At 46.2% G+C, this 25,752-nt stretch overlaps 1 protein-coding gene across 2 annotated transcripts; it reads right to left on the minus strand.

The window, feature by feature from the left end:
- Positions 1 to 414: 414 nt before the first annotated feature.
- C5H14orf28 (chromosome 5 C14orf28 homolog) lies at positions 415 to 20,806 on the minus strand. Of its 2 annotated transcripts, XM_050954736.1 has the most exons (6): positions 20,708 to 20,806; positions 18,986 to 19,075; positions 17,278 to 17,802; positions 14,509 to 14,598; positions 10,148 to 10,282; positions 415 to 867 (listed from the first exon to the last, which is right to left on the minus strand). In XM_050954736.1, the coding sequence occupies exons 3-6, from the start codon at positions 17,799 to 17,801 to the stop codon at positions 681 to 683; spliced, it is 936 nt and encodes a 311-aa protein (XP_050810693.1). In that variant the 5' UTR covers position 17,802; positions 18,986 to 19,075; positions 20,708 to 20,806; the 3' UTR covers positions 415 to 680. The 2 variants fall into 2 exon arrangements, with proteins under 2 accessions (XP_050810693.1, XP_050810692.1); XM_050954735.1 differs by lacking the exon at positions 18,986 to 19,075.
- Positions 20,807 to 25,752: the final 4,946 nt, after the last annotated feature.

Below are 25,752 nucleotides of genomic sequence, written 5' to 3' on the forward strand. Positions count from 1 at the left end.
CACTCAATCATTTAGCCACACTATGGTTCAGAAATAGTCTGTCAAATTTAACTGCTCAGCCAAACTGTCTGTAAAATGGGGCTACTCATGCATACAGAATCCGCCCTTTCAGTGACTGATGCAGGTTGCTCTACAGGCTCAGATGCTACTGACGACGGGTAGAATTGGCATTCAACTACAGATACTTATTTATGTTGTAAGAACTTGGGTTTATTTAGGTTTTTATTTTTAAGTATTTCCTATGTTAAAATGTTTTTAGGCCATGAAGTCAAGCACTCATGAAGTGCCAGAAGATGGTATGTGCAACCTTAATTCTACCTGCCTTGTTTGTGCATTAAGATCCTTTCATTTACATGATCACATATGATTTTTCTATCTACTTTGAAATATTAATAAAGAAACAAAGGACAACCATTCTTGGTTTTTGCTTTTTTATTGTAGCATAAAAATTTGCCTGTATAAAAATAGCTCAATAAATGTTTTTAAAAATTGCATAGTGTTTCCAATTTCAAATTTTTACCTATAGTAAGCATTGGATGATACAATACCAGAACTACTGTAGTTCTACTCTTTTCTTGGATACCAAGTATACATAAAATATAGACCTCCATTTAGGATGGGCCAGCATTGGTGGCAGAGAAAGGAACATGATTTAACTTTGTATCCATAGTCTAGATATGTCATTTATTCTCTGCTGCTCTAATATAAACTAGAGATGACAAAAGAAGAAATTCTGGGGGTTTATTTAACAAAATTAAGTTGACATTTCTGAGGCCATCATAGTGTATCCAATACCCATCAATCTGGAAAGCTGCAGAATAATGATGCTCCTCTTTATTAAACAATGTGGCACCTTCCAATAAGTACCTGCAAATTAAGGCAAACAGATGTAATCATCACAAACATGCTCTTTTTGGCAGTAAATGCTAAAGAATAATGCTACTGTTTAGTTGTCTTATAAATAGTTGTAGAGAGCAGCCAGCATTGCCCTTGACTCCTCTAAATGAGCTGTTTTCTTGCCTCAAGTGCCTGATGTCCATTTGAGCAATTCCTGGAGCAAGGGTGACAGTCTGTGGCAAGATAAGATCATATTGCTAGTCTGACCTTCAGAAAAGGCTTATTTTCTGTCCCCTTCACTCCAAATTAGTATAAGAAAAAGCATTAAAATAACTTTCAAAAATCAATCTGGAGTGGGTTGCTGCTGAGTTATGTGGTAGAGGAAAGTTGTGCATTGGCAGGGAAGAAGGAATGAATGAGCTAATATAAATGGGATAGTGTAACATCTATGACTCCGTTGAGCATGGCATTTTAATATAGGCAGGCAAAAAAAGTTAGTGCTTTGGTCCCATGTGGCCTTCAAGTGATGCTTACTCCAAAACTCAGGTAGTTTACTATACACTAAGAGGGTTGTCTGCTTCTTCAGGGCCTGAAGCCAGCAAGCCCTGTTCAATTATCAGAGCCAGCTGGCAAGGGATCAGGGCTGAGAAAACTCAGTTGAGAGGCGATGTGCTTCTGCAGTAGGCCCTGAAGCATAAGGATGGGAGGAGAGGTAGGGTAGCGTAGCAGGTATTCTCTTTTCAGCACTGAGAAGAAAAGTCTTCAGGCCCTGCAGCCCAGGGTCAGCAGAAGAACATGTTTGTTGTTTTGTTTAATTTTTATATTTGAATAAAACTGTGCCCAGAAAAAGACTTGGGTGTGGCAGTAAATCCTGCCTGGGAGGGTCATGAAATCCCACCTGAGAGAAAACTGAGGCATGGCGAGCTCACAAGTAGCTTGAGCTGGTGGTGCTGTCACAGCTATGCACATTAGAAACTCTCAGCAGGACCATGACCTAGCAGCAGTTAGTTCAGTGTCTTCTATTAGAGATCAGTCTGGCTAGCAGTCTGCCTGGTTTGTGCCCCGGTCAGAGAACCTTTGCTTGGCACACAGGAGAGCTGTCTGGGTTTTTCGGTTATCAATGTTTCTAATGTTAGTTTTAAAGCTCATGCCATAAAGCTGCACTATTAGCCATATTAGGTTGCTTCTGCAAACTGTCGATTTGCTCCTATAAAGGAGCCTGGTTTTTGTCTGTCTCTCTCTTTTTCCACTAACTGTCACCTGATTACTGCTTTAAAGTACTCCCCAGGATGTATCCTATCAGGGATTTTCCTTCAATATAATCAAAAGTTTTGCATTTTATTCACAAAATATGTCTTTCAGCAATAGATTTCTAAAACTCCAGCTTCTTTCTGAGTTGTGACTTCTTTTCACAAAGACAGACACAGTTAGAATTAGAATCTCTCTCTTTAACACTAAGGATTCTAACAACTTCATTAATGTTTAAAGATTTCATTAAATCTATTTAGCATGTTATGGCAATTTCAGAAGCAAAAGTAAAGTCCCTGAAGATGTAAAACCCCCCCAACTATTCATCATGTCCCGTTCTTTATATCAGGGTGATGCTGTTCTTTGATTTTTTTAAAAACAGAGTTCATTGCCTACCTGGTAGATGAATCTTTAAAGACTGTCATGTGATGAAACCTCCACAGATCCATCCAATCAAAACTGGCAATCCTAATTGCCCATGACTTCAGTAACACTTTAATTATTCCAGTAGTACAGAAGAAGGGAGTAGCCTCCTCATTGGGTATGCTACATCTTGTAACACATTTACCCCTCAATACACCATCTGAACCTGTTTTAATCCTCTTACAGTCCCACCCTCCTTGTTTACTTATATACATACACCACGCTCTTCTGGGAGCGGAGAGAGAGCCCCTAGCTATGGGACCCCCTTCCCTTTAATTCTTTTAGGTTAAGTTTTCTGAAGCAGTCATTTGGTATTGTTTTACTGGAAGGTTTAATCCCCTGAGATTCCAGGAGAACCAGACTGTTCCTGAGTCTTTAACCATTTCTCAACAGAGGGAGCGTTGTCCTTACCAATACCCCAGCTTCGTCTCTCTGTAACCCCTGGATCTTGTATCTGTGCAGTATTTGCTTCAGAGTCTCCCTGCACCCACATCCCATATGATCCCTACTTCTAACATAACCACACACTAACTGCTGCACCGTTATTTGCTGAACATGACTTCACTTTCCTACTAAAAAAAACTGTATGAACTTCTGCCTGAGGCAGCATTTTTCTATAACATGACATGTTCTATATTGTATTTATTACATTCAAGCAGGGTGGCTTGATTTAAGTCACAAAGCAAGAACCTTCTTTTAAATCAGATTTTTAATCAGATTACATTTGTACTTTTGATTTTCATAAAGGTTGAGTCATAGTTATAATAAAACATGTTGATTTGCCACTAAAGTTGGTACTGTTTTGCTAATCAAGGAAATACACAATATCTATACACTGATTAAGCTTAGCTTGCATTTTCTTAATTTTTACATCTTTTATTATAGTAGAAAATTCCTCTTCCTGGGAGTTAGAAAGTTTGCAATTGAGACATTTAACTTAGAATCATGGAATATCAGGGTTGGAAGGGACCTCAGGAAGTCATCTAGTCCAGCCCCCTGCTCAAAGCAGGACCAACCCCAACTAAATCATCCCAGCCAGGGCTTTGTCAAGCCTGACCTTAAAAACCTCTAAGGAAGGAGATTCCACCACCTCCCTAGGGAACGCATTCCAGTGCTTCACCACCATCCTAGTGAAATAGTGTTTCCTAATATCCAGCCCCGACCTCCCCCACTGCAACTTGAGATCATTACTCCTTGTTTTGTCAGCTTGAATCTAATCATTTGCTATTTCTTGGTCCACTACATTTGGTTCCAGCACTGAGGTCAGGAACTTCTGGGCCACCTCACACATGTAGAAAGTAGATTTTAACTCCCATTTATATATATAATGTTAGGATTGCCAAGAATCTGTAAACTTGTTTTCTCCCCCCAAAGCTGCTTGCAGATTTTCATAAGTTCACCCTTTTCCTCTGTACAGCTATGGAACAATCTTGATAGGATACATGGTTGCCCCCTGCTCACCAACCAGCAGACCAAATTTGGTGATGTATCCTGGTCACATGCCACCCGAGGCACATTGCACACACACACTAAGAACTGGCTGGCTGGCTCAAGAATTGAAACCTGGTCTCTAACTATATAAATGTATATACGGTGCAAATAAGTGATGGTCACATTAACACCACCCTATATCGAAAACCTACCGACCGCTATGGCTACCTTCATGCCTCCAGCTTCCATCCTGGACACATCACACGATCCATTGTCTACAGCCAAGCACTGAGGTACAACCGCATCTGCTCTAACCCCTCAGACAGAGACCAACACCTACAAAATCTCCACCAAGCATTCTCAAAACTACAATACCCGCACGAGGAAATAAGGAAACAGATCAACAGAGCCAGACGTGTACCCAGAAGCCTCCTACGGCAAGACAAACCCAAGAAAGAAGCCAACAGGACTCCACTGGCCATCACATACAGCCCCCAGCTAAAACCCCTCCAACGCATCATCAAGGGTCTACAACCCATCCTGGACAATGATCCAACACTTTCACAGGCCTTGGGTGGCAGGCCAGTCCTTGCCCACAGACAACCTGCCAACCTGAAACATTCTCACCAGTAACCGCACACCGCACCATAATAACTCTAGCTCAGGAACCAATCCATCCAACAAACCTCGATGCCAACTCTGCCCACATATCTACACCAGCGACACCATCACAGGACCTAACCAGATCAGCCACACCATCACTGATTCATTCACCTGCACGTCCACCAATGTAATATACGCCATCATATGCCAGCAATGCCCCTCTGCTATGTACATCGGCCAAACTGGACAGTCTCTACGGAAAAGGATAAATGGACACAAATCAGACATTAGGAATGGCAATATACAAAAACCTGTAGGGGAGCACTTCCAACCTCCCTGGCCACACTATTGCAGACCTTAAGGTGGCCATCCTGCAGCAAAAAAACTTCAGGACCAGACTTCAAAGAGAAACTGCTGAGCTTCAGTTCATCTGCAAATTTGACACCATCAGCTCAGGATTGAACAAAGACTGTGAATGGCTTGCCAACTACAGAACCAGTTTCTCCTCTCTTGGTTTTCACACCTCAACTGCTAGAACAGGGCCTCATCCTCCCTGATTGAACTGACCTCGTTATCTCTAGCTTGCTTGCTAGCATATATATACTGCCCCTGGAAATTTCCACCACATGCATCTGAAGAAGTGGGTATTCACCCACGAAAGCTCATGCTCCAAAACGTCTGTCAGTCTATAAGGTGCCACAGGATTCTTTGCTGCTTTTACAGATCCAGACTAACACGGCTACCCTCTGATACTTGACACCATGCAAGGCACTGCATTTAGCCGTATGGAGTGGAAATCCATCAACCTCATGAAGAAACTTGCACAAATACAGACAGATATCTTCCTTTCCAAATGCAAACGGATGGACATCATACCAAATGGACTAAAGGTAAAAAATCCACTGCTATCTACATACTACACAGACAACAGTGAGAGATTATGCCATACTCTATCAAAAAAACTGAGGAACCACCTGATCAGCATCCTATACAGCAAACAGGAAAACATCAAAAAAGAGCTCTCCAACCTGGAGACTCTCATTAATAACCAAACTTCTATACAAACGGACTTCACTAGAATAAGACAGGAGATCTACATTACTCACTTCACCTCTCTACAAAGGAAAAAGGACCATAAGCTGTCTAAACTCCTACCTGCCTCATGGGGCCACAACCGTGGTACCCCTAACCCACCCAGCAATATCGTCAATCTATCCAACTACACACTCAGCCCAGAAGAAAAGTCTGTCCTATCTCGGGGACTCTCTTTCTGCCCTGCCACCCCCACCAACATGATACAGTTCTGTGGCGATCTGGAAGCCTACTTTCGCCGTCTCCGACTCAAAGAATACTTCCAGGACAACACTGAACAGTGCACTGATACACAGGTGCCCTCCCACCAACAGCACAAGAAGAAGAACTCCACATGGACTCCTCCTGAGGGTCGAAATGACAGCCTGGACCTATACATTGAATGCTTCCGCCGGCGTGCACAGGCAGAAATCGTGGAACAACAACATCGCTTGCCTCATAACCTAAGTCATGCAGAACGCAATGCCATCCACAGCCTCAGAAACCACCCTGACATTATCATCAAAGAGGCTGATAAAGGAGGTGCCGTTGTCATCATGAACAGGTCTGACTACCAAAAGGAGGCCGCCAGACAACTCTCCAATACCAAATTCTACAGGCCACTTCCCTCAGATCCCACTGAGGAATACACTAAGAAACTACAGCATCTACTCAGGACACTCCCTACACTAACACCAGAAGAAATCAACATACCCCTAGAGCCCCGACCAGGGTTATTCTATCTACTGCCCAAGATCCACAAACCCGGAAATCCTGGACGCCCCATCATCTCGGGCATTGGCACTCTCACTGAAGGACTGTCTGGATATATGGACTCTCTACTCAGACCCTATGCCACCAGCACTCCCAGCTATCTCCGTGACACCACTGATTTCCTGAGGAAACTACAATGCATTGGTCACCTCCCAGAAAACACCATCCTAGCCACCATGGATGTAGAGGCTCTCTACACAAACATCCCACACACAGATGGAATACAAGCTGTCAGGAACACTATCCCTGACGATGCCACAGCACAACTGGCTGCTGAGATCTGTGCCTTTATACTTACACACAACTATTTCAAATTTGATGACAATATATATCTCCAGATCAGTAGCACTGCTATGGGCACCCGCATGGCCCCACAATATGCCAATATCTTTTTGGCCGACCTGGAACAACGCTTCCTCAGCTCTCGTCCACTCAAGCCCCTTCTCTATCTACGCTACATTGATGACATCTTCATCATCTGGACCCATGGGAAGGAGACTATGGAAAAATTCCACCACGATTTCAACAGCTTCCTCCCCACCATCAACCTCAGCCTGGACCAATCTACACGGGAGGTCCACTTTCTTGACACCACGGTGCAAATAAGTGATGGTCACATTAACACCACCCTATATCGAAAACCTACCGACCGCTATGCCTACCTTCATGCCTCCAGCTTCCATCCCGGGCACATCACACGATCCATTGTCTACAGCCAAGCACTGAGGTACAACCGCATCTGCTCTAACCCCTCAGACAGAGACCAACACCTACAAAATCTCCACCAAGCACTCTCAAAACTACAATACCCGCACGAGGAAATAAGGAAACAGATCAACAGAGCCAGACGTGTACCCAGAAGCCTCCTACGGCAAGACAAACCCAAGAAAGAAACCAACAGGACTCCACTGGCCATCACATACAGCCCCCAGCTAAAACCCCTCCAATGAATCATCAAGGATCTACAACCCATCCTGGACAATGATCCCACACTTTCACAGGCCTTGGGTGGCAGGCCAGTCCTTGCCCACAGACAACCTGCCAACCTGAAACATATTCTCACCAGTAACCGCACACCGCACCATAATAACTCTAGCTCAGGAACCAATCCATGCAACAAACCTCGATGCCAACTCTGCCCACATATCTACACCAGCGACACCATCACAGGACCTAACCAGATCAGCCACACCATCACTGGTTCATTCACCTGCACATCCACCAATGTAATATACGCCATCATATGCCAGCAATGCCCCTCTGCTATGTACATTGGCCAAACTGGACAGTCTCTACGGAAAAGGATAAATGGACACAAATCAGACATTAGGAATGGCAATATACAAAAACCTGTAGGGGAGCACTTCCAACCTCCCTGGCCACACTATTGCAGACCTTAAGGTGGCCATCCTGCAGCAAAAAGAACTTCAGGACCAGACTTCAAAGAGAAACTGCTGAGCTTCAGTTCATCTGCAAATTTGACACCATCAGCTCAGGATTGAACAAAGACTGTGAATGGCTTGCCAACTACAGAACCAGTTTCTCCTCTCTTGGTTTTCACACCTCAACTGCTAGAACAGGGCTTCATCCTCCCTGATTGAACTGACCTCGTTATCTCTAGCTTGCTTGCTAGCATATATATACTGCCCCTGGAAATTTCCACCACATGCATCTGAAGAAGTGGGTATTCACCCACGAAAGCTCATGCTCCAAAACGTCTGTTAGTCTATAAGGTGCCACAGGATTCTTTGCTGCTTATATAAATGTACTATGACAATGTCATCTAGCTGAATTCCTGTTGTGTGCCCAGATCCTGATCCAGTGTGCCCTTTCAATCTTGATTTGACTGTCAGAGTCAGAGCTTCAGAGATCCATATTTCACAGGACTCTGATTTTTCCTCCAGCCCTCTCCAGAAGTCCTAGAATACTCATACTTTTCTTGGAGCCCCTATTTTTCAGATCTTCCAGTTTGTGTCAATTCTTTGACTTGAGATTCTTAGGCTGCCACCCTACATGTCCACCTCAATGCTGATCATTCTTAAGTCCATGTCTAATGGCTGCTGCTGGTTCATTGGGATATGCACTGTGTGTTAATTTTTCTTCCAACTTGCTGAAATGGGTTGCCAGCACCACACCTAAACTGGAATTAATCTGTGCCACTATTGTACTAGTCATCCCCATATCCACCGAGTCTCCTCTGGACTCAGATTCCTTGGTTTGTATGTTTCCCTGTTCCCGCTTTGTGGTTTCTGTCCACTGACCATCCATCACCAGTGTTTGAGACAGAGAAACTGCAAGACCCGCTGCTGTTCCCCTCTGGGCTGCACTCAATCCTAGCTGCCTCCAGGCTAGCTTATACAAGGCTAGGAAAAAGAACACCCTCTGCTCCTTTCACCACTGCCTATGTTCATCAGCGATCAGGGGGCAAAACACCTACCCCATTCCCTTCCACTCCCCTCAGCAGTATCAATATCCCTATCCTAGTGCTGCTCGGGCCACTTGCTACAACTTCCACAGAAGGGGAAGGGGATGAGGCACTAATCGGCACAGCTGCTGCTCTGTGAGCCTCCAGGATCCAATGTTCACTCCCTTCCTTAGCTTCCCAGCAGGTCCCCCACTACTGCACTGCCAGTGAGTTCAGGGGGCAAGAGGGGGAGGAGCAGCAGCCCACAGTTCAGCCGACTCTTGCAGTCTTCTGGGGAGGATGGAGGCATGGATCACCTTAGCTCCTTAATGGAAGGGGAGGAAAGCTAGTCCCGTCCTGCTGTGCCAACGCTGCCTTTGGGGGGTGGCCCAGCCCCCAGCTCCACCCCTCTTCACAATCCTCTGGGAGGGAAGCGGGATATGCTGCTGCTTTGCTTCTATTCTCCCCCTTTGCCAGGAAGCTGAGCACTTATCTCCTGCTAGCACATCATCAAGGAGGGGTGAGAGCATGTTTTTTTTTACTATGTGTACAAGGGGCCTCTCCCTTCCCCTTCCACCACTACAGACACATAGTAACTTGTGCGGGGGGCTGAGGCCCTCAGTCTATCCCCATAGTGTTCGCTACTAACCCCTGTCTTACTTCCACCTTTTCTCTACTCTTCTGAGCTCCCCCCACATCTGAAGGAAATGGGGCCTACCTGCGGGGCTTGGCTGTGAATCTTATGGGTAAATAGGAAGGGGGTGGCTCAGCCTCCTTCCTTGCTCCTCTATGACAGTCACATCACCCTTCACTTTCTCCTTGTCAGGCATGCTAAGGAAGTAACACTTGGATTCAAAGTTCTGATGCTTAACTGGGTCTCAGTTGAACCCTGTATATCAAAATGCTAAATCCTGTAATATTGCATTTGAAATATCTGCAGTTTGATGTATTTTCAATACTTTATTACTAGAAAATAGAAAGGCTGGTTCTGAAACCAAACAATTGTTCTAAAAGGATTTTGACAATAAGAAGTTAACAGAAATTGACAGTGAGCATGACTGTCCATACTTCAAAAAGAACGGGAGTCCTTGTGGCACCTTAGAGACGAACGAATTTGAGCATAAGCTTTCGTGGGCTTATGTTCAAATAAATTAGTCTAAGGTGCCACTCCTGTTCTTTTTGTGGATACAGACTAACACAGCTGCTACTCAAACCTGTCCATACTGCTTCATTACTACTGACTAAAAAAAACACATTTCCATTACAGATTATTCAAAAGGATTATTGGACTCCTCCTGAAACCATGAAGTGAGGAGAAGCCGTTTGCCTTGTTAAATATAGTTTTAAAATACTTACTTGTGATCAGATAAATCCAAATGATATGGAACATATGCCAGTTCTTCTGGCTTCCACTGCTGCATATTTAAAACAACAAAAGGCGGTGCCCCATGGCAGAAAACTCTCTGTGTGAACTCTCTTAACCCATCACATCTGCAAGTAGAGAAGCAGAAATGGCAATTATTTCCCTTGGCAAGCAGTACAATTAAACAGGTTTTAGTTCACATCCAGACATGATTGTAGGTGTACACTTCATTAGGGCAGGTTTTGTCTCGTATTAGAATCTGGTTTGTTTGTATTATGCGGGAAGGTGTTAATGACTGTCATCATGTGAGTCTCTGATCCACACGCAATCACAGACCTGTGAAAGCTGATGGGCCTGCCGGCTATTCTTCATTCAGGCTACGGGGAAGCAGCAACTCACCTCCTTTATGGAGTATGACAACTGAACCCAATAGAAGCCGCTGCCCAAAGCGCTAGAACACACCAAAAGCCAATAAGCAGTCAGTTCATACGGTCCAAGGAGTTTCCCAGGAGACTGATTGGCTTTCTGCCTCTGACACAGTGAAGCAGCTGTGAGCATGGCTCAGAGAGTACAGAGACAGAGCTCCTTTGGGCACAAGACTGGATGGAGAGGCAGCCTTAGAAATAGCGAGCAAGAAAATTGGTGGCTGTTTGTTCCTGCTCTGCTCAGGAAAACAGGACTTTGGGTACATTCTTTGTGAATACAGACGGCACCAAAGATACCAAACTTGTGTCAACACACTCTCCTAAGAGAAACAACCCAGTTATGCCCAGAAGAATGGCTAACAGCTCAGGCCAAGGAGCAGCAATTCACAGTTAATGTAGAGGACACCAGCCAGTTCACTATTTGCTCACCGACTCACTGCTTGAATCAAGCAGTCATCTGGCGGTGGGATTTTCAGGTGCCCTGGGGAATGAGGTGCCACATCTCACTGAAAGTCAGCAGGAGCTGGGCACCTCACTACCTTAGGCACCTTTGCAAATGCTACTATAAGGGTCCAGAGCGTCTCTCTCTGGTAATCTGAGGCGATACTGCTGTTAAATGCAATGGTGGCACTTGGTGCAGCAGGAGCCCAGATACTTCACCATTGCTAGTTACCCCCTTTAGCTGGGATTTTAAATGGGCCTCTGGTACTGGTCAGCAGTGATGTATGCAAAATACACAGCAGACACTACTCCGTATTGGAGGTGTCTCAGTGGAGGGAGACAAGGGATGACTATGGCCCGGGTCTACAAAGGGACAATGCCAAAGACCTCCTGCACTGGGGTGATCTGTCCCCTAAAAGGTAGTGGTGTGAGGGGTCAGCACCCCACCATCACATCATAGCCCTTAAGATTTTTTTGGGAGGTTGAATGTGCAAAGGCCTCAGAGATACTGGGAGAGAGGACATGGTCCTGTGAATAAGCAGTGGCTGGGAGGAAATCTCCATTATTGTTTCATCACAGGCCTGGGCCGAGAAGCCATGCAGAGTGGGCAGGACAAGGCTCTGCTCTCTCCCAGCCAACGGGCAGGACCTTTAGCAGGGGGACCTGTTTATATGCTGCCTCTTCCTTCATAAGAAGGGAGTCATCAGCAGGACACGACCGGCCTGCTAAGCCCTTGGAGCCTGGGGATTAACGGGGGATAAGGGCGAGCTGAAAGAAGGTGCCTAAGGCTCTACAGCTGGCTAAGTTATAACCCTAGCTCCAGGAGCGGCTGTATCCTCTCCTGTTTCAGGGAGGGTATTACTAACCTGAACCATAGTCCCAGATCCAGGAGAAGAGTTGAGGGGAGTTGTGTCTGAAGGAGGGAGATAGTGACTGCCTTAAGGGGACAGACAGGACTGTCTGAAACCCCAGCTCCAGGAGTTAGGGGAGTGGGGGGGGAGAGACGGGACAACTACTCATCTTGAGGATGGAAATCAGGATGGTTTGAAACCCAGCCCAGCAGCTGCTAGAGACAGAGGAGCCACTGAGAGCAGGTGCCTACAGCAACACACGGGGGAGAAACGGCTCAGGAAACCAGATCCTCTAGAACAGTGGTCCCCAACGTGGTGCCTGTGGGCACCATGGCGCCCGCCGGGACATTTGTGTGCGCCCGCCTAGTGCCCAGCAGGGGAGAGAAGAGGCAGCCCCGCGCCTGCCAGGGACAGAGAACTCCAGGGCTGCAGGCACTGGTGTTCTCTTCCCCTGGCGGACGTGGGGCTGCGGCTTCTCTCCAGCTTCTCTGGAGCTGCAGGCTGCGGGCACCAGTGTTGTCTGTCCCTGGCAGGCACTGGGCCGCGGCTTCTCTCCGGCTTCGAAGCTGTGGCCTGGCCTCTGCTGAGGACAGAACTCTGGGGCTGTGGGCGCCAGTGTCCTTGGTCCCTGGCAGGCGTGGGGCCGAGGCTTAAGCTGGAGAGAAACCGCAGCCCCCATGCTTGCCAGGGACAGAGAACTCCGGGGCTGCAGACTGCGGGCACTGGTGTTCTCTGTCCCTGGCAGGCGTGGGGCTGCGGCTTCTCTCTGGCTTTGAAGCTTGAGAGAAGCCACGGCCCTGCCCCTGCCAGGGACAGAGAACTCTGGGCTGCAGGTGCCAGTGCTCTCGGTCCCTGGCAGGCACGGGGCCACAGCTTAAGCTGGAGAGAAACCGCGGCCCCACACCTGCCGGGGACAGAGAACTCCGGGGCTGCAGGCTTCATTCTATGTTAAAGTAAGAATAATAAATATATTTGGACCAGCAGTTAAACAATGCTTAACTTTTTAAAAATAAATAAGATGAAAACTGTTTATGATATTTATTTTGTAAAAACTCCTTAATTTGTCTTACAGGTAGATAAAAGAGAGCAAGTTCACATGGAAAGGTGAAAGAGTAACTGCCGAATAATTTAATTAATACCTTTTACATGTAAAATTACCCTTTTTATACATAATACATGAATCCATAAGATATTAAATATGATGTTTTTCATATTATTTAATGTACAAATACAAAATAAGCCTTGAAAAATTGTTGGCGCCCACCACACACTTCTGAAAATATGAATGTGCTATTGTCCACAAGAAGGTTGGGGACCACTGCTCTAGAAGAGAAGACAAGACTCCTGGCTCTGACTCAGAGGCCCAGTAGGGAACAGGTCAGAGATGGGGTGAGAGCGCAGTGCCAACCACTTCATGCCGTGTCCCTGGCCTGGAACCCTAAGGACTGTGCAGGCCTCACTTCCCCTGCCAAACCCAGCGAGAAGACTTCATAAGGCCTTCAACAAGTGGGCCATGCTCAGAAAGGCAGGGACCGTGCTCCCCTCACCTAGGGCAAGGGGCCACCTGAGGTATAGGACTAACACTCAGAGGGGAAAGGACTACTACTAACCTGGCCAGAGCACTGAGGTCATAAAAAAGAATCAGCAAGTGGCTAGATGGTGATTGGTCTCGCAGAGGAGGGAAACTGAGGCAGAATTATAGACAAAGGCCAGAAGGAATCACCAGCTCATCTAGTCCGATCTCTGTACCAGCACCTGTACACTAAACCTAACAACTGAAATTAGACTCAAGTCTTACAGGCCACAGGAAACTAGCCTATTACGTGCTGCAGGCAGAGAACAGGAGGAACCAAGGGACACCAGACCTTGGGGCCTCCCCGCTGACAGGGAAATGATTGAGATATAATGATTGAGTACCTGGCCTGCGATGTCTAGTTTTGCCACAAGGAGGCGCTCTGGTGCAGAGTGCACACTATAACACCAACTCCGAGAACGCTGTTCTGAAGCTGGTTTGGCATGTGTCCTCCTAGCCCACATCGCACGTCCTCCTGGGCTCTTGGATCCACTTAGTTGAACCCAGTTGTAAGAATATGACAATGCCTCTAGCATTCTGCTGACTCAATCCCCCACTGTCCGTTCTGCTCTTCCCATTCTGCAATCTCATCCCTCTCATTGGCCTCTTCCCTCCCCCCAACTTAGTCCAAAAATTTCCCCCGGATTTTCCCCTCCCACACAAGCCTCTCAGATCCAGAACCTCAGATTCTCCTTGGCCAACTAATCCTTACAGCACCCTTGTTTCTCCTCACCCCCTCTCCAGACTGTTCTGCCCACTATGTTGTGCAGGGAGATATGGAGGGGAAGCCACACAGGTCAGCATGTTGACAGGCAGGCAGGAGCAGCAAGTGTGAATATAGCTGCTGGTTTTGAGTGTATGAAAGGCAGCTCCCCTGCAGGAAAACATGGAAAAAATGTGTGCAGTTTGAGGCGTCCAATGTCATCTTTGGGCTGAGACCAAGCACAGAACATTTCAATCCTAGGGGAAAGTTTTGTTTGGGAGTGAGCAAGTGCAAACAGGCTAACAGACCATGCACCCTCTGTGACAGCAAACACACACTTTCAGATCTATTATGCACTTACCCATACTGTTCACACAGCTCTATCTTGGAACAGAATAATTCATCTACTGCCCGCTGAATCAAGTCTCCATGAGGAATTTCTTGGGGAGGACTGAAATAAATAGTTAGGGACATTTGATCAGATTTATTCTGTACTTGCACAGTATAAAATCATTTAACCACAACAATATATAAAGAGTAATCCCTAAACTCAGTGCAAAACAAAAATCAATCAGCCCATGAAAAAAAAAAGTGTCTCTACAATGCTGTTTTTGTCCAAGAACCTAACTACTCCAGAGCAAATAAATGTTTTCAATGTTTAACTTAAACGCCAAACCAACTTCTCCTGAACAGGACTGCCACATTGAGAACTCTGCTGTTGAGATTCAAGTCTGTCAGCTATGCAGTCAGCTAAACCAGATCTCATCTTGCCATGAACGAATGTATCACAACAGTGACAGGTACTGCACAATGAAGCCAAAAGGCTCTGTTCTATTCTGTACTCTAGGATCACCCACATGGAGTGTCCATCAGACCTTCCTTTCCCTTCCTCCCTGGTGTTTGCGTAGAGTCAGGTAGTCCAAATATCTTACTCAGAGGAAATGTATGAAATATAAAACAGTAGAGACAGGAGGGCTGATGCTTGGTTGACTTATCACATATTTCAAATATAGACCTAAAAGGTATCTTTACAGACTACTCAGCACCATGTTCATTTTCATAGTACAATCATTGAGCACAGGGCTTTTTTGTTTTTAAAACAGCATGAGAGAACTACCTTAAACCCAGCCAGAAAGGCTTCATTGATTAGCTGGCATGCCTCACTGCAGAAGCAGTGTATATTTAGAAGGTAGTGGTCTCCTAGGTTGCAGCACTAATGTTGTAAGAGTCCACTGTTAGAGTCAACTTTAAAATAGCAAGCAGCTGAAAGTCTCTTGTATGGAAGGTATTAAACCTAAACTACTATTGCCTCAAAGCATAGACCCGGTCATTAAAAGCTCATCCTTGGAATGAGGGGATTAGACAAATTTGTCTTCTACCTCTCAAAAAAGAGTTTACAGCACCTGTTATTTGCATGTGATTTTTCACCCAGCTATTAAAATCAAAGAATGATGGAAACAAAGCCTTAATTGCTACACTTATTGCTGTATGAAATTAACATCTTGCGGGTACATCGCTGTAATTCAAGGACAGGACAGTTACAAAGCAGTTGGGTCACCATTAAGCAGAGTAAGGGGGTGCAACATGACCTGACCAGCTAAGAAATTGAACACTACAAGTTGGAAAAATGCTTTCATTGATGCACAATGCCTGCAGTGAAAGGGTAAAAATTCAAAACCTGAAGTATCCGAGTCCCACAGACTTTCAAGCCCATGAAAGCAAACACCACAATCTGCAAGAGAGAGAGGTTATGAAGTTGTAGCAGAGAGCCCTGTGCCTTACCATGTGGTCAATATGCTGCAGTTGTAACTTTAACTCATCTGCATCAGCTGCTAGTATAAAAACCTCATGGCAGAAGTAGACAGGATTCCAGTAGAGGAGGGTGAAGACTCACTGATCATGATTCATACTGGTACCACTGATGCAGCAAGAGCTCTCAAAGTTTCTGCTAGACAGATTTGAGAGTCAGGTAGTAAAACCACATTTCCAGCTCTTTCAGTGATCATTCTGAGCAGGTCAACAGAATTCATAACCCCAGAGATTTGTGTTTTGGCCTAATGTACTTCATGAAGAAATGAAGGCCTTCCTGCATCTTCTCCAAGACTCAATTCTTAGCCCCCCTCGTCAAACTTTGTATGTTTTAGTGTAATCTATTCTGGACTTGGGTACAAGTTGAGACTACTAAAACTCGAGTAGACAATGCAACAACTTGCTTAATAATGTAAATTAGAGTTTCAAGATAGAAGCACATTACTCCAGCATCTGAGGGTATCCTCAGTGGTTTGGGAACTTGTTGCCTGAAAAAGTACCTCTCTCCCAGCAACCTACTGCCCCAGTTCCAATCAGAGGTGCTAGAGTCCCTCCATTTGAGACAGGAAGCTGCCAACAGCAAGTTGAGAGTGCGTCTCAACTTTGAGACGCACTCTCCCTGCTGCTTTTGTCCATTTGAACCTCTCTCTGTTAATTTCTAGGTATAACTGCAAAGGTCAACTCCATCTAGCTACTGGGGACACATTTACTAGTTTTAGTATTGGGACAGGACAAGCCAATAGTACTGTTGCTGTTCTACATTTATGCTTTACTGTGAAACAATCCATTTACTTTGCATGTGTTAATCTGTAGCATGAGAACCAGCATGAATGACAGGCACCTCTGGAGAGTTCTTAGTCACAATAAGTCAACAGCTACAAATGCAAGAGAGCAATTTTCATATCACATGCTCCAAGCAGAAAGGGAAGAAAGCCCAACCCAGAAGTATTTGTTAAACAACTCTCCAAGCCAACACTCCCACTGAATCAGTGAGCATCAAAAGCAATTACACTTTAGCACTGCAGCATAGAATATCACAGACATGCTTTGCTGCAATTAATGCAATATTCTTTTTAATCACTGTCAGCCAACCCTAGGCCAGAAGGGCTCGTTTCTAAGTCTTCTACAGCAAGATCTTAAGAGGAATGATTTGAGTACACAGGGTGTACATATTTGCTACAAATACATACACCCATAGATTTGTTCCAGCTGATAGAGGCACTTGGACAGGTAATACTGATCTCTTAAAAACCAGAGTTGCAGCCCCCTTTGAAGAAGTTTGTTTTATCACAGTTGCATGCCAGCATGTGCAGCAACTTACTTTATGATAACTGTTCTCTGCAGATCTTCCTGCATACGAGTTGGACAACTTGAATTTGAACAGTAGCTCTCTTGAATGGTAGACATGAGACTTTCTAGATTCTTTGTAAAGTTATCGTGCTCATTTCCAAATAAATCGATTTCCAGTGAAGCTTTGTGAACTTCAGATTTATACTGTCGCTTCTCCATCTTGTCCCAAATCCAAAGCAGCTTCACTGTTGTAAAATTATAGGAGTCCATTAAGTAAAGAAAGTAGTCGACAAACTCTCTACCTAAATGAAGGGAGAGCTCCTTGGGGAAGTGTTCATTTTCATGCAGAATGACATACAACAACATCAAGAATCCATCTATAGTGCAAGTATTTTTCAGATTTATTTCAACATAAAGTGGTGTGCAAGATACAGCTTTCCGTCCAGCTTTGATAGTAAAAACCCCTCCCCAAGGGAGCACCGGCCTCCAAAATGAGCGATCTGGATCATAATTATTTTTAATTGATGCTTTGATCTCCTCAAACAGTGTCTTCATCCTGCAATTAAGAGAAAAAGTATTAATATATTGTACAAGAGCATTCCATTTTTGAGCAGGCACACACTTAGAATACACAGTGAGTGGACCAGAACTTAATATCAACAATTTAAGTGCTAACAGTCAGGAGCAACCCCTGCTAAGAATCAAATGGCTTTGAAATTTCCCTAGTTTAGATATAGGTTTCTTTCCATCTGACCAGCCAATTACGGGACTTTTACTAAAGAAAAGTCTTGGTGATTAATTTTAAAGCATGAGTGGGCATTGGAGGCATTAAGCTGTACCTTGAGAGATTCAGTCTGCAAGAAGGGATGAGTCACTCACATATAAAGGACGCTGTTATATCCCCTAGAGTCCTGGCGGGCTGACTGGCTGGCACAAGAAGTGTTTTCTTGCTGAATATAATCTGTGGTTAGTCGCTGCCCACTGTTTGTCACCAAACTATACAGGTTACTTTAGAGGACAGTTACCTCAGAGAAATGTGAGGCAGTTACACTCAGTTTAGCTTAGTTAAGCTGAAAGTAACTTGAAATCAGTTTACAAGGAATCTCTGAATGTGTGACTAGGGCATATCCGTCTTAAACACTACAGAAAGGGTCTTTTTGGCCCAATGTCTGATTTTCACAACATGCTAGGTCAGTGGTTCTCAAACTTTTGTACTGGTTACCCCTTTCACAACGCAAGCCTCTGAGTGCCACCCCCCTCATAAATTAAAACATACTTTTTAAATATAATTTAACACTATTATAAATGCTGGAGGCAAAGTGGGGTTTGCGGTGGAGGCTGACAGCTTGCACCCCCCCCCAGGTAATAACCTCACAACCCCCTGAGGGGTCCCAATCCCCCGTTTGAGAACCCCTGTGCTAGGTAATGCTGCATTTGAATTCTGAACCATTCAGTGCTCTAGACAGTAAAATGACAACACATTATTGATAAAGTATTAGTCCAGCCTTTAGAGTTTTGTAACCCTTTAGGAAGCACTAGCATTTGCAGTAGAACCCGTGTAATAAACACTTTGGGAACGGAGGTTGTTCATAACTCTGAACAAAACGTTTGTTTCTTCAAAAGTTTACAGTTGAATATTGACTTAGTGCAGCTTCGAAACTTTACTATGCAGAAGAAAAAAAAGCTGATTTCCCTTAATTTTTTTAGTTTATTTTAACACAGTACTGTACTGTACTTGCTTTTTTGGTCTCAGAAGAGCATAATCTGGCAGCAGCCATTTCCAAATGAGGTGTGCGGTTGACTGGTCAGTTCGTAACTCTGAGGTTCTACTATATTTAATAAGAACACCTACATCAGGCTACAGATACAAAGATTTTTCTCCAGGGAAGAAAAGTTTCATGTTCAATATTTAGGCAATAACTATTGTAAACCTAAGGCTTTTTGTGACTCCTTGCAAGTTGAAACTTAAGACTTCCAAACTCAAAAGCATTTTAGTCTTCTAGACTAAAGACATCCATTTTTCATATGGAAAGAGAGCTGAGCCCCTATGCCACCATATACAGTTTCTAGCAAAGTCATTTTCTTTAGGCTTTTATTTCAAGTTATGTCCCTATAAAGACAAGAGAAATGTAGATCATCATTTCTGGCTTCAGAGTAGGAAAATAATGTAGACTAAAGCTACAGACTATTTAAACAGTGAAGCATCAGTTAATTATAACCAAGAAACTCAGCACAAGTCTATTACTCTTCAGTACATGAGCTTTGCTTGGTTATTAAGACCCAATGTTCTCTGCCATTACAGCTTGACTAGGGTAGAAAGTACAGGCCAAATGATGACAAAGCAAAAGATTTGAAGGAGAAACAGGGGGTTGGGGATAGAAAACAGAGAGAACACAGGGACTTGAGACAGTTCAAAAAGCTCAGACACATTGACAGAAACACTCCTAAGTGTCACAACATCTCCCCTATCACTACTGCTCAGGGGCAATGGCTCGTTTCTGCCAGAAGCTGATCTGCAGCATTAGCTCTCGGGGTCCCAATGGGCAGGGGAAGCTGCTCTTCCCCTGGGGTTCTGCACAGGGCCCACCACCTCACTTGGGCCGAAGTACCATGCTGCTCACAGGGTGCTGACAATGCCAGGAGGGAGCAAACAACCTGCTTGCCTGTACCTTTCCCAGCTCTCACCACCAGCGCCCATTGGCAACAGGTGCGCTCCTCCCATTCGCAGAGGCGCTGCCAGGCCGGGCTGTGACTCGAATGAGAGGAGCTCTGCAAAGCTGGACCCATGGGATGGCCCTGGGCTCTGCCCCAGAGCCAGGGCAAGGTCACCTCTTGCAGAGTTCAGCTGCGGAGAGGATTAGGCACAGGGGAGGGGCCATCAGGGCAGCAGCCACCTGGCCCAGTGGAGGCAGCGCAGGGGGAAGGATCACAAGGTTCTCCCCACAACAAGCCCTGTGGTAACCCCACCGACCACCAGCAGTCCCCCCACAGTCCCCAGGGGTTCCCCCCACAGACTACCAACACCTCCTCACAACCCCCATGGGTCCTCCTCCCGCCCAGCCCCCAGGGGTTCCCCCCCAGACTATCTGCACCCCACTAGGTGCCACCAGCACACACCCTATAACCCCATGGGTCCTCCCCCCAACCCCCAGCGGTTCCCCTCCAGACTATCTGCACCCCACCAGGTACCACCAACACCTCCTCCCAATCCCATGGGTCCTCCTCCCAGCCCCCAGGGGTTCTCCCCCAGACTATCTGCACCCCACCAGGTACCACCAACACCTCCTCACAACCCCCATGGGTCCTCCTCCCGCCCAGCCCCCAGGGGTTCCCCCCCCAGACTATCTGCACCCCACTAGGTGCCACCAGCCCCCAATGGCGCCCCCCCAGCCCCCCCGCGCACGGGCCCTCTCTCCCGCGCGGGTCCCACCCGCCGGGCCGGGCCTAGCCGCTCCCCGTACCTGTGCCGGCCGCGCCGAGCGCCCCCCCCGGCCGCCACATCTACCCCGCGCGCGGCCCGAGCCCGCCGCTCGGCCCGGCCAAGCCCCCTGCCGCCGCCGCCGCTTGTTATTCCGGAGCGACCCCGCCTCCTGCGTCACAGGCCCCGCCCCGGGACGGGCTGAGCGGGGGGCGGGGCTAGAGGGACTGGGCGGGGCTACAGGCTGCAGGGCTCAGACGGGGCGATCGAGGGGCAGGGCCAGGGAGGGGCTGTGGGCTCGGGGGATAGCGGGACGTGGGCGGGGCTAATGGGTGAGGGCGGGGCTGTGGGCTCGGGGGATAGCGGGACGTGGGCGGGGCTAATGGGTGAGGGCGGGGCTGTGGGCTCGGGGGATAGCGGGACGTGGGCGGGGCTAATGGGTGAGGGCGGGGCTGTGGGCTTACGGAGACAGAGATGTGGGCGGGGCTAATGGGTGAGGGGTGGGGCTGTGGGCAAGGGGGTTAGCGAGACGTGGGCGGGGCTAATGGGTGAGGGGCGGGGCTGTGGGCAAGGGGGTTAGCGAGACGTGGGCGGGGCTAATGGGTGAGGGGCGGGGCTGTGGGCAAGGGGGTTAGCGAGACGTGGGCGGGGCTAATGGGTGAGGGGCGGGGCTATAGGAAGGGGCGTGGTGTGCCAAAATGGGAGGAGCTGAAGAGCCAGGGCATCGCAGGGGTGCTTGTTTCCCAGAGGGGTGTTTACTGTTATCATTATTCCCACTCCAGGGCTGTACAGCCTGTCCTTTATTTTTTTCATTCTCACGTCTCTCATAGGACAGGCCATAAATCTGTGGCAGCCTGCTAATAATACACCCTGCATGTGAGAAGCCTAATCATCTGCAGAGTCCTGACACAGGGCAGGTGATTGGGACCAGGCAATGTCTTTATTACAGACAGACAAGAAGATTTTGTGCTCAGGTTGGTGAATTCTCTTGAGAACCCGCTTTCCCTAACTGGGCAGCTACAGGATAATTCATGTCAGCTTAGTCCTCGCTCTGTATGTATAACTTTGTGGTTTGAAAAGGATCTCAATGTAGTTTTCTATATTGTTTTTTCAAAATCGTTGGTGAAAACCTGGCCCTATTGAAGTTCATGGCAAAAGTCCCATTGATTTCAGTAGGGACAGAATTTTATCCCATGTTTTTATAATCATGGCCAAGGGCGGCTCCAGGTCCCAGCACGCCAAGCACGTGCTTGGGGCGGCAAGCCACAGGGGGCGCTCTTCCGGTCGCCGGGAGGGTGGCAGGCAGGGTGCCTTCGGTGGCATGCCTGCGGAGGGTCCACTGGTCTCGCAGCTCCACCAAAGCCGCGGGACCAGCGGACCCTCTGCAGGCACACCTGCGGGAGGTCCACCAGAGCCACAGGACCGGCAAGTGGCAGAGTGCCCCCCACGGCATGACGCCGTGCTTGGGGCGGTGAAATGTCTAGAGCCACCCCGATCATGGCTGTTAGTGTATAATAAATGTTAAAAAAACACCCAAGCTAAAACATATAAAAGATATCTTTTTAAATGACAAAAAAATCAAATAAATAAGGAAATGCACAATTATTGTGTGTTTCTAGTTTTAAAAGTGACTGTAAAATGACACTCAGTTTTCATGTTTATTGTCTCATAAGTCTGTGTACGGCTTATTAGCATGTTAACTACACCTGTAACACCTGTAACACACCTCACTTGGGTTTGGGCTTAGAATGCAGATGCGAAAGCAGATTCCAATCTCAGTTTTCAGATGCCAGGTTAACTCTGCACGGCTGGCACTTAACTTTTTTTTTTAATTTGTGAACTGTGTAAACATGGTCTGGATATCTTTAAAAGATAGTAAACATTCTAACACACTGTCCTCTCAACTGAGCCATTGTTAGTAGAATCACACTTCCTTTCTTAAGGTAACATATTAAATAGATTGGTATTAAGTTCTATATATTATACACAGAAGCTTTAATTTCAATCATGCAAGTGGTTAGTGCAAGACTGAGGATGTGTTGAATACACACAGTGAAGAATAACATAGAACAAGGAGGTTTAAAGATGAATGAAGCCCTGAAGCTAGCAGAAGATAGAAAATGATGAAAACACTTCATTTGGCCCCATCATCGCTATTGAGCTGATGGATGGGAATCAAAGAACAAGAAGAAGAAGAAACAAGTGGTTTGTAGTGTCCAAAGCAATTGCCAAAATTACAGTTATGATGATTCCATGCACATTTTCCCTCCATCATACACATGCACAGACTGGTTATTAAAGAATCCCCTCATCAATGTAATTGATCTCACCTTGTGTAACAAGAGAAAATCCAAACTTTTTTGAAAGGTTGGATTATTTATTTTGGAATGATCTTAGCTAAACGAACGGAGTGGTAAGAAGAACATCCAAGGAAAGGGCTGTGTGTGGGGATCAAAAATTAGAATCTGTGTAACCCACACACGCCCTGGGGGTAGTGCTCTGTCCCATCTAGTGGCACCAAGTGTTGTTGTTAGAGACTAACAACTTTATTTGGGCATAAGCATAATGCCCAAATCAAGTTGTTAGTCTGAAGGTGACACAAGTGCTCCTCGTTGTTTTTGCTGATACAGACTAACCCAGCAAGTGTTGTCTGAAAGATTCTTACAATAGCGCAACCTCGCCTTTGTTGTGAATAGCAGCTTCATCAATTGATTTCCCAGGCAGTTCCATTTCTAAGTGCTGACATGGTGCCAAATGTTGAAACAAACCACTCCCATGCCAAAAGATTGTGTTTGTTTATCCACTCTGGCTTGTCTCATTAACCCATCTGACCCTCTGGGACTTGGAAGGAGAGAGCAAACACAGCAGCAAAAGTACCCACATGCTGCAGCATTCACACTCCCCATGCACATTGTCATAAACAGATAGCTAAGGGTTAATGTCTCTTTCACCTGGAAAGGAGTAACCCGAAACACCTGACCAGAGGACCAATCAGGAAACAAGACTTTTTCAAATCTGGGTGGAGGGAAGTTTTGGGTATGAGTTCTTTGTTCTTTGTCTTGTGTCTGTCCCTCTCGGCTATGGGAAGGATTTTTCTGTCTCCTGCGTTCTAATCTTCTGTTTCCAAGTTGTGAGTACAAAGATCATAAAATAGGTGTTATTGTTTTTTTTCTTTTGTATTTACATGTGTGTAGTTGCTGGAGTGTTTGGAATTGTGTTCTTTTGAATAAGGCTGTTTATTCATTTTTCTTTTAAGCAATTGACCCTGTATTTGTCACCTTAATACAGAGAGACCATTTTTATGTATTTTTCTTTCTTTTTACATAAAGCTTTCTTTTTAAGACCTGTTGGAGTTTTTCTTTAGTGGGGAACTCCAGGGAATTGAGTTTGTAGCTCACCAGGGAATTGGTGGCAGCTTTACCAGGTCCAAGCTGGTAACTAAGCTTGGAGGTTTTCATGCTAACACCCATATTTTGGACGCTAAGGTCCAAATCTGGGAAAAATGTTATGACACACATTCATAAATCCTCTGTGCAGAATGTCACATAGCATTTCAGACTGGCCCCCACAGCCCCTTCCTCACTCCAGCAGCAGACATAGGACAGAGAGCATGGGGTGAAGTCAGGATACAACAGCCCCGCTCCTGACTGGACCAGCTAAAAGTTGCCCAGGTGCAACAGGTCCCACCATTCTCCTCATCACCTCTCCATATGGCCTTAGCAGGAGGAGCTCCACCCCAACAGATGGGGGCAGCATCACAAGGGGCAGATTTTTCTATCCCAGTAGCTTTCCCTTATGACTAGACCCCACTCTGGACAGATGCCTGTTCATCACTGCTTGGTTATTCTAATATCCTCCCAGCCCTCTCTTGTTTCCACACTACCCCATCGGCCAGCCTCATCCCTGCTGCCCATTATGTTCCTTTTCGCCCTTCAATCCCTCATTCCCTCCATCCTTCAACCCTCCCCCCCTTCTTTTCTATCCCCTTGTCTTCCATCTCTCCCTAGCTCCATCCTCAGGAGGCTAGGATGTCCCCATCTGACCTGCTTGGGAAAGGGGAAGTGTCTCCTCTCTGACTGGATAGGGATGTGGGATGGACTCTTTCCTGGCTGGTGGCACAGGATAGGTCTCTCTCTTTTTGCTCAGATACAGTTGTGGATAGTTTCTCCTCTCAGCAAAGTTGGGAGCATGAGATGATGCAATCTCCTCTCCGCTGGTGTGGACGATTTCTCAGAAGACCAGCAGGTAACACTAAAGTCAAGGAGTGCAGAGCTGGACTAGACAGCTGAACCACTGAGCCGAACAGGAACTGTAGGGGACAAACTGTGGAGGGAGAACATGGGTTTGTGGGACAGAACAGAAGGAATGATGTGGCAAGTGGGAGAGTGCTGTGACCATCGAGACAGGCACCCAATCCCTGTTTTTCCCCTCTCTCTTGGCAGTGAGAGGGTTTTGTATCTCTTTCCTTTTCTCATGTTTTGGGGAAGGGGATAAAATCTTAATTCTTCCATCTCTCAGAGCTGGGAGGTCGTGGGAACCTGATGGCTGATACCAGAGAGAGGAAGTGAGAAGGTGGCAGTGATGGAACTTGTCATAAACGGATAGTTAAGGGTTAATGTCTCTTTTACCTGTAAAGGGTTAAGAAGCTCAGTGAACCTGGCTGACACCTGACCAGAGGACCAATGGGGGGACAAGATACTTTCAAATCTCGGTGGAGGGAAGTCTTTGTGCTGTTTGTTTTGTTCGGTTGTTCGCTCTTGGGGCTAAGAGGGACCAGACGTGCAACCAGGTCTTTCTCCAATCTTTCTGAAACAGTCTCTCATGTTCAAAATAGTAAGTACTAGCTAGAAAAGGCGGATTAGTCTTATGTTTGTTTTCTTAACTTGTGAATGTGTATTTTGCTGGAAGGATTTTTACCTCTGTTTGCCATAACTTTGAATCTCAGGCTAGGGGGGAGGGAGTCCCTCTAGGCTATATGAATCTGAATACCCTGTAAACATTTTCCATCCTGATTTTACAGAGATAATTTTTACTTTTTCTTTCTTTAATTAAAAGCTTTCTTTTTTAAGAACCTGATTGATATTTTTC

Source organism: Gopherus flavomarginatus, chromosome 5 (genome assembly GCF_025201925.1).
Source record: "Gopherus flavomarginatus isolate rGopFla2 chromosome 5, rGopFla2.mat.asm, whole genome shotgun sequence".
NCBI classification, from domain to species: Eukaryota; Metazoa; Chordata; order Testudines; family Testudinidae; genus Gopherus; species Gopherus flavomarginatus.

Excerpts from the sequence above, each read along its gene's own strand:
- C5H14orf28 (XM_050954735.1), bottom strand. The coding sequence starts at position 17,801 with ATGAAGACACTGTTTGAGGAGATCAAAGCATCAATTAAAAATAATTAT. Across the intron at positions 14,599-17,277 it reads CAGAGAACAGTTATCATAAA|TCCTCCCCAAGAAATTCCTC; the intron begins GTAAGTTGCTGC and ends TATTTATTTCAG. Across the intron at positions 10,283-14,508 it reads GAGCTGTGTGAACAGTATGG|ATGTGATGGGTTAAGAGAGT; the intron begins GTAAGTGCATAA and ends CTCTACTTGCAG.